General features: G+C 41.4%; 1 protein-coding gene across 1 annotated transcript; it reads right to left on the bottom strand.

The window, feature by feature from the left end:
* Positions 1 to 2337: 2337 nt before the first annotated feature.
* LOC107381547 (tetraspanin-3) lies at positions 2338 to 10354 on the bottom strand. The gene is made up of 7 exons (XM_015953276.3): positions 10172 to 10354; positions 9441 to 9632; positions 5129 to 5203; positions 4948 to 5049; positions 4718 to 4870; positions 4538 to 4621; positions 2338 to 2503 (listed from the first exon to the last, which is right to left on the bottom strand). The coding sequence occupies exons 1-7, from the start codon at positions 10232 to 10234 to the stop codon at positions 2411 to 2413; spliced, it is 762 nt and encodes a 253-aa protein (XP_015808762.1). The 5' UTR covers positions 10235 to 10354; the 3' UTR covers positions 2338 to 2410.
* Positions 10355 to 12755: the final 2401 nt, after the last annotated feature.

Genomic DNA, 12755 nt, shown 5'->3' with positions numbered 1-12755 from the left:
TCCAAAATGAAAGTTGAACCCACATCTTTTTTATCTGTGAATTCAATGCCGTTCGGCGAGTCTCAAATAAAAATTTGGGCATCTTACTGTAAAAAATATACCATTAATGTAAAAAAGAAACTAAAAAACAACTATGTTCACATCCAGAATCAAACCCAGGTCTTCTGCGTGGGAGTCTGACATCTTACTGGGTGAGCTACACTCTAGTAACGTTCATAACATCTGTAACATTTATATCCTTGATGACAGCTGAAACTGTTTTTTTTTTTTTTTTTTTTTTTTAACCATGTCCTGTCTGGCTGTGAAGCAAGCAGAATTTATGTCTGGATGCTGGTAACAAGCCTTACAGATTTACTCTCAGGTGGAGCATTAAAGCGTATGGTTTTAATGTCACGCCTGATACTTAAAACTTTATTGTTATTGTTTTTGAATGCTTTGTAATTCCGACCAGACACAGAGACAGAGGTGAAAGAGAAAGGAAAAGAAAATGTGGGGAGAGAGGAGGGGGGGGTTCCACAAAAATAAACAATAATGAACAAGAGTCTGCTTCTAGACCTGCAGAAAAAGACAAAAAAAAAGCAAAAGGGCAAAAAAATGGGACACAACAACAATACAACAAGATCAAGCTATCACTGCGTCAACTTGATGAGGAAATATATAATCAACATTGCTTAACTGAAGAATCACGATAATAAATCACAGTGCATTAAGTGCCCAAGACCTGTGTTGAACGTTCCCAAACCCATACTTTTGAGAGCACCATGTGAGCACCTGTGTGTGTACACTCGCTTGTTTATGTAAGGTTTCTCTATAGGAGCGTCCAACAGAGTGTGAGGGACCACATATCCGCCCCCCAAAGATGCGCAGGAGACGGGGGGAGCTCCAAGTCTCAGAGATTCAGGCGCTGCCCCAGAACACAGGAACAGAAACAACGTTCAAAGAACGGTTCGGAGCGAAAATGGCTATTTTGTTGCTAATTTGCAGTAAATATCTAGAAGAAAGTTCTACAGAAAGTAGCTAAGGGTCATCAGAAATGTAGCTAGCTTTGTCACTAGGCGTTAGGAACAGCGACAAAGTCGCTGAGTTGGCACTGCCTCTCTCTCTGCTGCTAAAGCTACAGATAGCAAATGCTACGGGCGATGTCTGAGTGTGAACGCGCATGAAGCAGCCTGCTCGACCCGAGCATCTCTCTTTTTCTGTGATTTTACAGAAAAACAGGCAATCACAGTAAAAATGCCAGGACTCATTCTACAGGACCAGGGCATTGCAGGAGAATGTATGAAGAAGACATTTATTATTTCTATACATGTTTTGGCTGTCAAACTTCCATAATGCCCCTTTAAATATGTTATATATTCAATTTTTCTTTAAACATGGGTTTTATTTATTATGCAGCGTGAATGAAATTACAATCAACAGCAGCTCAGATTACATGTATGATTTTATTTGTCTCCTGTTTGATCTCCAGTCAAACACAACTTTATTTCTCACATTTTCCCAGCTGCACTGGTTATAATAACTATAAGGTCAAAAAGGTGCACAATTTCACAGTTGTATAAAATAATGAGTGGTGGTTCTTTGCATCAGGTTTCTAACTAACACTGAAGTTACTCTGTGACTCTGACAAACTGAATCCACACACATGAATTCAGATAAGATTAGTATTAATAAATGAATGATAAAGAGCTTAACTCAAGATTTATAGTGTTAATCAGCAACGAGGGGCTAGAAGCCTGATTCAGAGAACGCTCGCACCAAAACTAAATATCCCACACCCTAAGTGTTGGTGAAGGATATTCTCTACCAAACAATAAAAATACAGAGCTGCAACTAAACAAGCTACAAATAACTCACTTTGCTTGGTTTTTCTTTCTCACGGTTCACAACATCCATCTCGAACAGACACTCCACGGTTATAAAAGCTGAGATTTTACTTTTGCAACAAAAAATAAACATTGAGTGCTTCGAGCGCTTCCTGTATTCATTTCGTCCCAACAATAAGCTCACACTAAATTACTCCTCATCATCATCGCTGCCAATCAACAAAAGATTCATTAAACTATCATTAAAAGACTTTTTTTGTTTGTTTTTTTAAAAACAGCAACGATAACGCAGCTTAGCCGTACGCAGCTTTGGCTTTTGTATGTGGGTCGTGTCGAAACTAAAACTAAAATTAGCCGTAAGTCAGCGTGTCAATAAATAAACGGTTTCCTGTGTGAGGTCACCAGCCACACAAACCTCGTCATCAGTGTTTGCTACTTTTTTAATGAGTTGTTCAAGATGTGCTTTAGCTTCATCAACTACGGCTGAATTGTACTGTGAACATGTCCGGTGATGCTCCTGTTTGTTTTCTGAGTGCAGTGTTGTTGTTGTTGTTGTTGTTGTTGTTGTTGTTGGCTGGATGCTCCCCTCATGCGTAGCTGTTGGTTGTGACGAGCAGCTCGTAGGCCGGATCGTGACTCCTCCTGCACAGAACCACGCAGGCACAGAGCATGCCCAGCATCTGCAGGCAGACACAAGTTCATATGTCCTAAGCTAATTACAACGGATGTTTGTCGAAATGCATGCTGGGAAACCGGTTTTTGCCAGTCATCCCGACCTACAACAGCTCGGTTTAATTAATACGTTTATGTTTTAGTCGCATACAACCGAGCTACACTTGGACATCATGATGTTCAGGGAAATTATTAAGCATGCAAGAGAGGGAAAAAAAGCTTAAAAATAAACATTTGGACACTTTTTCTAGGTTAGCTGCTGGCAGCAGAGGCCCATCACAATGGACAGTGCAGGTAATCGTTGCCACATAAACACAAAAAGAACCATGTTAAAGCTGCATAGGCAAATCTGCAACACAAGCTAGCTTTTAAATAAAAACAGTCACAGAACAGACACCCCTCCAGTTGGCTATCACTGCTAGGCCACCCCCCCCCCCCCCCCACGCTGATTTTTGGGACTCTGGGAGTTTGTCTTGAAGTTGAAGTGGAAGCAGCCGGCTGTTTCTCCTTCCCTGTTAGTACTGAGCGGAGAACCTCTCACACCAGTGGTGATCTGCTGCTAACTGCACGAGTGTGTAATGAGTGGAGGAGCCAGGTAAATGTGGAAGTGCAGGGCTTCGGTGAGGCTGACATCCGGATGGCCGAATTGCTGGTTTTAGAACAGAGAGTATGTGTGTGTGTGTGTGTGTCTGTGTGTGTGTGTGTGTGTGTGTGTGTGTGTGTGTGTGTGTGTGTGTGTGTGTGTGTGTGTGTGTGTGTGTGTGTGTGTGTGTGTGTGTGTGTGTGTGTGACAACATTGTTATAATGCATGGACACTTTTTTAGGGTAGCTTGTTTTGCATATTTGCCATTGTAGCTTTAACATGACTCAAACTAAAAGTTTGCATCATTTCTCTTAGATACAGGAAAAGCTCTTCAACCATAAACAAAGTTGAAACTGAATTTTGAAAAACTGCAAACAAAAACTAAACATTTTTAAAATGGTAAAAATATTACTTCAAGAACTTTTATTTGTCCATCAAAAGCTGCTTTACAAATCAAGTCTATATATATATATATATATATATATATATATATATATATATATATATATATATATGTATATATATGTGTATATATATATATATATATATATATATATATATATATATATATATATATATATATATACACATATATATATACACATTTATACACACACACACATATATATATACACATTTATATATATATATATATATATATATATATATATATATATATATATATACACATATACATATACATATACACACACACATATATATACACATTTATACACACACACACATATATATATACACATTTATATATATATATATATATAGATAGATAGATATAGATATAGATAGATATATAGATATATAAATATATATACACATATATACACACACACACACACACACACATATATATATACATCTTGATTTTCTGCTCTGAAAAGGTTTTTTGTGGGTGATGAAAGACCTCTCAGTGACGCCTGTCTATTATTATCCTTCACTAAATTCTTTTTAATCTTTATAAAAGCAAAAGTTTTGATTCAAATGAAAAAAATATGATTAGATTTAAAATTCTGTCTTTGATAGACAAAAAAGTTTATGAGTTCAATATTTGTGTTTACATTCTGTTTGTAGTTTTCAAAAATGTGGTTTCAACTTAGCTTTTTTTGTTTGTTTTTGTTTTGTTTGAAGTACTTCTTCGAATGAATAATAAAGAAACCAAATAAATTCCAACCCCATGTAGTTTATTGTTACTAATTCACATCAAACTACTTCTGGTCTTGGAGTATCAGGTTTAGTATCTTCGTCAGAGACCTGCCATATCCTGTACGTGTCTACTGCCCCCTGGTGGCAGATCCACTGGTGGCAAGGACCTATTTTATTAAATCTTAACAGTTTTTTTTATTGTATGATGAAACTAATTTGATTTTGTAGATGTTTAAAATCTAGATTTTTAAACTTGAATACTTTGACTGAAAAAAATACAGTATTAATAGTGACTTACCTGTACAGACGCAAAAGTTAACGCGGCCCATATGACGTACATCATGATCTCCTTCAATTTCTTCACAACAAGAGCTTCACAACCCTACACCGGAAAAGCGATGACATTAAAAGTGTTTTACAGGTGGAAACACACACCTGTGTGATTAAGTTGCTTCAGGTGGATTTTCTGTGAGCGTACCTCTTGGTAGAGGTCAGCTGGTCGAGTCAGAGTGCCCGTGCAGTTAGTGATGCCGGGCTGACAGCAGCTGACCGGGACGCTGTTGTTCTTGGATTCTTTAAACCAGCGCGTGTTCCTCCAGTCGGAGTAGTTGTGGATCCCACAGCAGTGGAGCTGGAGGCAGGAAGATAAGACGTCTTAAAGGTGCACAAAACAGAAAAACATCCTCCGAGTTCCAGGGGTTCCCTCACCTGCCTCTGAACATAGTCAATAGCACGGCTGGGGGCGTCCATGCTGGTGCCGCTGTACTCGTTGTAAACCTTCTGGATGGAGTGATTCACCTCATCTTCAACCTGACACAAACATCTGTTAGATCCGCATCAGATGGGGGCAATGTGACCCACATGAACGGACTTGAAGGCCGGCGTTTACCTTGGCCCTGTAGATGTAGCCGAGCACCACCACCACACACTCAGTCACAAACACCACCAGGAGAATCGCAGCAAACTGAAACGACGGGAGGAAAATGACGCAAATGAGTTGAACTTTGGACTTTGAATGGGAAATACCTAAAACTTCAGGTGACAGTTCTGGTTTCATCTAACTGTTGCTGAGAAAATCAAAGCTGCCCGCTTTCCCCACAAACCCATCTCTCAGGGAAACATTTAATGATTTGAATTACGGATGTCCCGATCAGGATCCTGAGATCGGATCGAATATTTCATATTTTTCAGTGATCGGAGATCGGCTATTATAACTGACGAGTCTCTCAAAATATACTATGAGCACGTTAGCGTATGCTACTTCCTTAGCACATGCTAACTCCTGTAGAGGGCTTCTTTTCCTGTGTGATAGCCTCGCCCTGTTTACGGTTGGGTTTTCCAAAAGAAGTCCACCAAGTGGATGACGAATCAAGCGGCGATTTACATTTCTCAAGATGTCTGGCTCGCGTGAGTTTAAATCCTTCCAGGGAAACCTGCTATGATCTTGTTCATCCACGTCTCCGTGAAAGAAGCATCGGGCTGTCAGTAGTCCCGCTGCAGCCGGGTCAGCGCTGAGAGCTCGTCCATTTTATTAGGGAGAGAGCCGACGTTTCCCATAATCGTGAAGGGTAGATACGTTTCCAGAACTGCGCTGCTCTGGGCGGCTGCATGTTGGAGTAGCTCTGTTGACTATTTATAAGTTTTGCCTTTTCTTGGACATTTTTTCTTCTATTTTCTCAAGAAAAACTATATTTTTTGGGACACTTTACTTTTCTGTTTCTGGCGCTGTGAAGCTTAGAGGATTTTTACTGCTATTTTTTAGATTTTTTCACTTTTTGAGCATTTGTTATGATGCGTAACCATGGCAACAAGCTGGTTTACAATCGGGAGCAGCTGATTAACATTGGAAAGGCTGAAATAATACCTCAACTGAAGCCACAAATCCCAAATGAGCTACAACGCAAGAAGCGTGGGTGCAGAGCGGGAGCAAAACGGAGACAGAGAAAGAGGAAATTCAAACCATCTCTTCCATCGATCATAATGAGCAATGTGAGATCACTGGCCAACAAGATGGAGGAACTCCAAGCCCTTTCAAGGACTCAGCCAGAGTTTCGGCAGTTTCGGAACCGCTGGAGGAGATAATGCAAAGAAGGATTCTCCAGAGAATCAAGAAAATGACGGACAACCCTGAGCATTCTCTTCACAAGACTGTCCGACAACGGAAGAGTGTCTTCAGTCAGAGGCTTCTTCAGTTTGGCTGCAACACTGACCGCTACTGGAGATCCTTCCTGCCAACAGCCATTGTAACATACAATAACTCTTTGATAACTTGATTATTATTATTATTCTGAGCTACTAAAGCAATCAATTTCCCTCTGGGATTAATAAAGTATTTTTGAATTTGAATTGAATATCTCCGCTACCTCTCTAGAGCTTTATTTTGGAGGCAGAAGTGGGTTTCCGTGGAGAGAGAGCCAGCATAAACCAGCTCTTATCAAACAAGCTTCCTCTGTCCTTTTAGTCTCATTTATATTCTCTAGCTTTCACTTCTAAATCATTTTGCATTTGTACTGTTTTTATGTTTTGTACTATTGTATTGTGTTGTTATATGTGCAGCGCTTTGGTCAACGAGAATTGTGTAAATGCGCAATAGAAACAAGAAGAAGAAGAAAGATCTTTTCTACAGCGCCTCTCATGACAAAAACCACGAGGCGCTTCACAAAAACAAAAAATGTCAAAATATAAAATACAAATTTGAAAATTATTTAAAATATATTTAAAATGAGCAAAAAATAGACAAATGTGATTAAAAATGCAAAGAAAGAGAGAGAGTGAATACGAAAGAGGAAAATCAGTGGACCCTGAGGAAGGTGGAATAGGTAGGGAGAGCAGAACAAGGAGCAGGGGATGAATGTCACACCAAAACCAGCCTGAACAGTTGAGTCTTCAGCTGCTTTTTAAAGGAGACCACTGAGTCCACTGATCTCAGGCTCAGGGGGAGAGAGGTCCAGAGTCTGGGGGCCACAGCAGCAAATGATCTGTCACCTTTGGTGTTTAGCCTGGTGCTGCACAACCAGTAGGCTTTGATCACTGGACCTCAGGGACCAGCTGGGGGTGTAGGGACTAAGAAGATCACCAATGTAAGATGGTGCTTGTCCATGTAAGGCCCTATAGACCAGAACCAGGATCTTGTAAAGTTGAGCAAAAGCAGATGTAGCATAAAGTTGAGTTGAGCATAAGCAGGACCCACAGCTGATTCATGCAATAAAAAAATCAATCCATGCGCGGAGCTGCAGGCATGGACGTCATTGGGGGGGGGGGGGGGGGGGGGGGGACAGGTCAAGTTTTGACCCCTGCACTTTTTACCATCCAAAAACAATGTTATGCTTCATTAAATTGACACTGGTTGAGCTCTAGGACCAAGTGGAAAACAACCGTTTGTGTTGAAGCCTGTTTCCCATTAGAGCATACTGTAAAGATACAACACCCCCCCGTGTGCCCCCACTTCTAAAGTGAAAATTACGTCCATGGCTGCAGGAGTTTCCCAGAACCCTCCCAGAAAGTTTCATAATCAGTAGAAAAATGAACAGTTTCCTCCCGCTCTGTCGCATCTTCGTTTCGCCGTAATTCTGGAGGCAGAACCAACGTTCCACGTGGAGAAGTTAGCTGCTAAAGAGAGCTAGCGTTAGCTGCGGCCACCTTAAGGGCGTTAAACACACAGTAGAAAAAGCAAAGAATAGAAAGAGCGTAACGAAGCGGGAGCTGCTGTTACTGGCTGCAGCCACCTGGTGCTCTTTGTAACCGAACGCGATCTGTCCTTTTTCGTAGTTTGGAGTCCATCTTCACAGCAAATCACCGCAAAATAAAGCTGCCAGAAATATAACACTCTGCATCTGGTCTCTAAACAGCAACTTGATTTAATGGGATTCACAACAGTAACGGTAATGCTTATTAATGAAATTAGTCTTAGAAAGTTAACTTGAGTTACTTGCAAAAAATTTATTTCAGCTTTAGAAATTTCAATAATAAAGTCAAACTATCGGATCGGGACAGAATCGGGATCAGATGCCTAAAATGCTGATCCAGACATTCCTAATTTTAATGTTTTATTTGAGCAAATATCAATGCACAACGAACTAAAACGCTAAATCTAAACCCTTTTCTGACAGGAAGTCGGCCGTTCCTTCCAAAGATCTAATCCTAATGATTTTATGTCTTCATGTCATCACAGACATTCGGACATACGGAGGATGCTGAGATCATAGACATGAATACGTAGACGCCCCATTGGACTCTGGAGAGCGTAACAGTGTCGCCGCCATATTGGATGGGTCAACCTCTGCTCGTTTTTGTGCAGCCTGTGGTTGCAACTATAGGGATGGACAATATATTGGCATCAATATTGGTTTCGGCTGATGTTAGACATTTTTTAACATATTGTTATCAGTTAGGTAAATATAAATCAGGCTGATATTAAAAACCAATATTTTTTCCATCTCATCTCCATTTGTTTGCCTGTTTCAGAGGGTGGGGGGTGATGTGTAATTGTTTAATCATGTGAACAGTGAATGAAATCATCTCAGAAGCGTACATATGTGTGCTGTGTGTACATAACGTTAATTCAGCTTTAATCATTCTCATTCTATAGAAAATCGGCTGATTTTAGAAGTATTAATGTCAGAATATCAGTATCAACAAATTTCGGTTATCGCCCATAACAGTGATCTTAATATTGGATATCGGTATCGGCCCAAAATGTCAAATCGGTGCATCACTAGCTGCAACAACCAGCGTGCCATTGAAAACAGCGCCAGTCCACAGGGCGTCTACATGTTTATGTCTGCAGCTGAGACCAGAGCTCTGTGGTGGTTATGACATCACTTCCTGGTCTCCTTGTTATTTAATCTGAGTTCTTGATGACATTGGCTGCTTGTTTGTAGTCCTTGTGCAGAAAAGCTTTCGGGCCAGTCAGACACCTCCCTGATAAAAACCATTGGTTCTGATTAAATCCTCAGTTTTAACTTTAGAAAATGAAAAAATCACAAGACTGGATTCAAGTCAAACCCACGAGCTGTCATCTAAACAGGTTTTACTTTTTCAAACATTGCTGCATTTTCCTGATTTTAATATGAGAGCTGTTCAGTCCTGGTCCTCGAGGGCCACCAGCTGCATGTTTTCTACCTTTCCCTGCACCCACACACCTGACGTGAGTCAAAGGGTGATCAACAGTGTTGTGTAGAACTCGGGAGGTCGACTCTCACCGTTGCCAGGCCGCAGGAGCTTTCACGTATTGTTGCACAGCAGCCGATCAGGCCGATGATGAAGAGGAGAGTCCCGACAGCGATGATCACAATGGCAGGAATCAAAGTGTACACGTCTTCAAAGAAGTGGTCGTAGTCATCGTATGTGATGAACACATAGGCTCCTATGTAGCACAAGATCCCGGCTGCAGCCTGCAGAGACAGATAATTTCCCTCTGGGATTAATAAAGTATCTTTGAATTTTAAAACAAAAGTCAGAGTTGGACAGAGACAGGGAATTAATAAAATAAAGACAGAAAAGCATTCTGTCAGCAGAAAGAATTTAGCCTGAGATGTGAAAGAACAGGCTACCGGCAGCTCCTCTAGACGATTAAACCTCACATACATGTTGGTTGGTTTTTATTTATCCTTCCAGCTGTTTGTTTACAGCTCTAGAGTCGCTACCTGGATGTTGCATTACATCATTTCTGAGCAGCATCCTCACTAATCACAGCTGGAACAGCCACACCAACAGTCCTAGAAATAAAAGACCACCACAGGTCATTTCTCTGACGTTCCCCCGGATGAAGCCTCCCTTCCCGCCCCGGCCCTGCTGCGCACCGCAGCGCGTCTCTGGCGCAGTCTGCAGCCCGCTGGCTCTCCTCGGTCCCCGGCCCGGTCCGCACCGGCCCGGCCAGAACCGGCCTCCACCGGGATGCTGCACATTGTTCCAACAGCTGCTGTTTTCTTACCCAAAATATCAGGTTGAGGAAAACCAACACGGTTTTGGATGACGTAATCCCGCACTGCCCCATTCTGTCACGCGCGCTGAAGTGAGACCAGATGATGGTGAGGTGCGTTTGTTTGAACAATAATCTTCGTGCACCTGCACTTGTGCAGTAAAATAATAAAATGGCTTCAGTCTGCCTCACCACCGTGCAGATTCCTCTGGGCTCGACCAATGATGTGGAGGGAAATTGGAAGATGGAGGTCACGTGGTCTGATGACATCATCCTTCTAAACAAACCCAAGATTCATTTTGAGTTTTTTTTAATCACTCAGCTTTAAAACTGTCTGAATTTTTGACACAAATGAAAATGCATTCATTCATTCATTCATTCATTCATTCTTAACAGGTTTAGGACTAATGCACAGAAGGTAATCTACCCAGAGAAGTGGATGCTTTTTTTTTTTTTTTTACTTTGTCTATTTTTGAGCCGTTGACAAGGCAAATGAAACAAACACCAACCCTCCTTTAATAGCCCAGGAAACCCTTTAGGTCAGGGGTGTCAAAGATGCGGCCCGCGGGCCAAGCGGGTTAAATCCGTCCCGCGAGATGGTTGTGTAAACTTTATATTCATACTTTAGAATGTAGAGTGAAAATAAACTTATCTTTGTGAGCAAGGTTTCTCTGTAATGAGTATAAATAAAACAAAGCTGCGCTCAAGGCTCACACAAGAACTTGAATCACATCCTGAAGTTGGCCGCCACTCAGGATGTGACTTCTGATGTTGATGTGCTGGTGAAAGCTAAAAGATGTAAAGTAAAATGAGTCAAATATACTTTAAGTGCTGCATGAAACTGATCTAGCCATGTGATCTGTAAGCTCTTTGAATCACTAAGGGATGTTTTATTTATTTATTGATTCATTTATTTATTTTTTTCAAATTTTCAAGTACACCGGGTGTTGTACTTGTACTTTTTGGATACACTGTCCTCAGGCTCCAGCCTTGTTTTATATTGATTGTATTAAAACAAAGAAAACAATCTGAAGTTGTTTTTAATTTACCGGTCCGGCCCACTTGGGACTAGATTTCTTGCAATGTGGCCCCTGAGCTAAAATGAGTTTGACACCCCTGACTTAGGCCCTAATTAATGTAAGCATGACCTGGACTGATCTGGAAAACAGCAACAAAATCAGATAAATATGGAGATTTAAACCAGCAAGATAAAACAAATGGTCGCCCCGTAATCAGAAGGTTGCAGGTTCGAGTCCCGCTCAGTCTGTCGCTGTTGTTGTGTCCTTGGGCAAGACACTTAACCCCCCTTGCCTGCTGGTGGTGGTCGGAGGGACCGGTGGCGCCAGTGCTCGGCAGCCTCGCCTCTGTCAGTGCGCCCCAGGGCAGCTGTGGCTACATTGTAGCTCATCCCCACCAGTGTGTGAATGTGTGAATGACTGATTGTGTTGTAAAACGCCTTGGGGGGTTCCAGGACTCTAGAAGACACTATATCAAATACAGGCCATTACTTGTAATATTGTAAATGGTCTGTATCTGTATGGTACTTAGGGTTTTACAACCCCCCAAGGCGCTTCACTCATCAGTCACCCATTCACACACACATTGACATGCTGGTTAGGGTTGTGCCAGCTGCTGTTGTGTCCTTGGGCAAGACAGTTGACCCACTTTGCCTGCTGGTGGGGGTCGGAGAGACCGGCAGCGCCTGTGTTCAGCCATCTTGCTCCCTCGGCGCGCCCCACCGCAGCTGCAGCTACATTAGCTCATCATCACGAGCGTGTGAATGTGTGTGTGAATGTGTGTGTTGTAAAGATCCTTGGGGCGTCACAGATTCCTAAGAAGACACTATATCAAATACAGGCCATTTACCTTTTACCATTTACCAGGCAGAAATACACGCACGCCCCGGACGCAAAAAAAGGTCACGCACTCTAAAATGCCGTCGGACCGCCTTTAGCTTTGATTACAACTCACATTGGCTGCGGCGTTGTTTCGATAAGCTCCTGCAACGTCACCAGATTTACTTCCATCCAGTGTTGCATTAATGTCTCACCAAGATCTTGCATTGATGATGAGAGTCTGACCGCTGCACAAAGCCTTCTCCAGCACATCCCACAGCGAATATTCACCAGAAATCCTGAATATTCTGCCTTTAGACCTGCGGGAGGCAGCTACACCGAATATTTTTACGATAAAGTTAAAAACCCTTTCATTTGAAGAAAGTTACTGTTAGGGTTTCTTATGACTTTTATTATTTTTACATCTTTCTTTTATATCTCTTTTATTGTTCTATTGTTTTATTTTTTTGTTTGCATTTTTTAATAAGGGCTTGTAATTATGTTTTTACTGCTTTTATTACTTGACCTCAGTCTGTGTTTTATGTGCGTGTAAATGTGTGTTTGTGTGTGGGGGGTTCATAATAGTTCTAAGTGTGTATTTTAGGTATGTACTGTATATACTTTGCTGATGAGTGTGTACATAGTTTATAATTTATTATTTTATGTTTTGTCTACAGCAAAACTCATTGTGTTGCTATGCAGGATACGTGCTTTATAAATAAAGTCGTTTCACATCCCAAAGATCTTTGACGTGGTTCAGG

Source organism: Nothobranchius furzeri, chromosome 9, assembly GCF_043380555.1.
Source record: "Nothobranchius furzeri strain GRZ-AD chromosome 9, NfurGRZ-RIMD1, whole genome shotgun sequence".
In the NCBI taxonomy this organism is placed as follows: domain Eukaryota; kingdom Metazoa; phylum Chordata; class Actinopteri; order Cyprinodontiformes; family Nothobranchiidae; genus Nothobranchius; species Nothobranchius furzeri.
The sequence above is the reverse complement of the archived record's forward strand: the minus strand, read 5'-3'. Positions and strand labels throughout refer to the sequence as shown.

What these genes read in the sequence shown, in the direction of transcription:
- LOC107381547 (XM_015953276.3), bottom strand. Translation starts at nt 10,234, where the DNA reads ATGGGGCAGTGCGGGATTACGTCATCCAAAACCGTGTTGGTTTTCCTC. An exon ending in TTGACTATGTTCAGAGGCAG is followed by an intron (nt 4,871 to 4,947) that starts GTGAGGGAACCC and finishes TCCTGCCTCCAG; the next exon opens with CTCCACTGCTGTGGGATCCA. An exon ending in CAGCTGACCTCTACCAAGAG is followed by an intron (nt 4,622 to 4,717) that starts GTACGCTCACAG and finishes TTTCCGGTGTAG; the next exon opens with GGTTGTGAAGCTCTTGTTGT.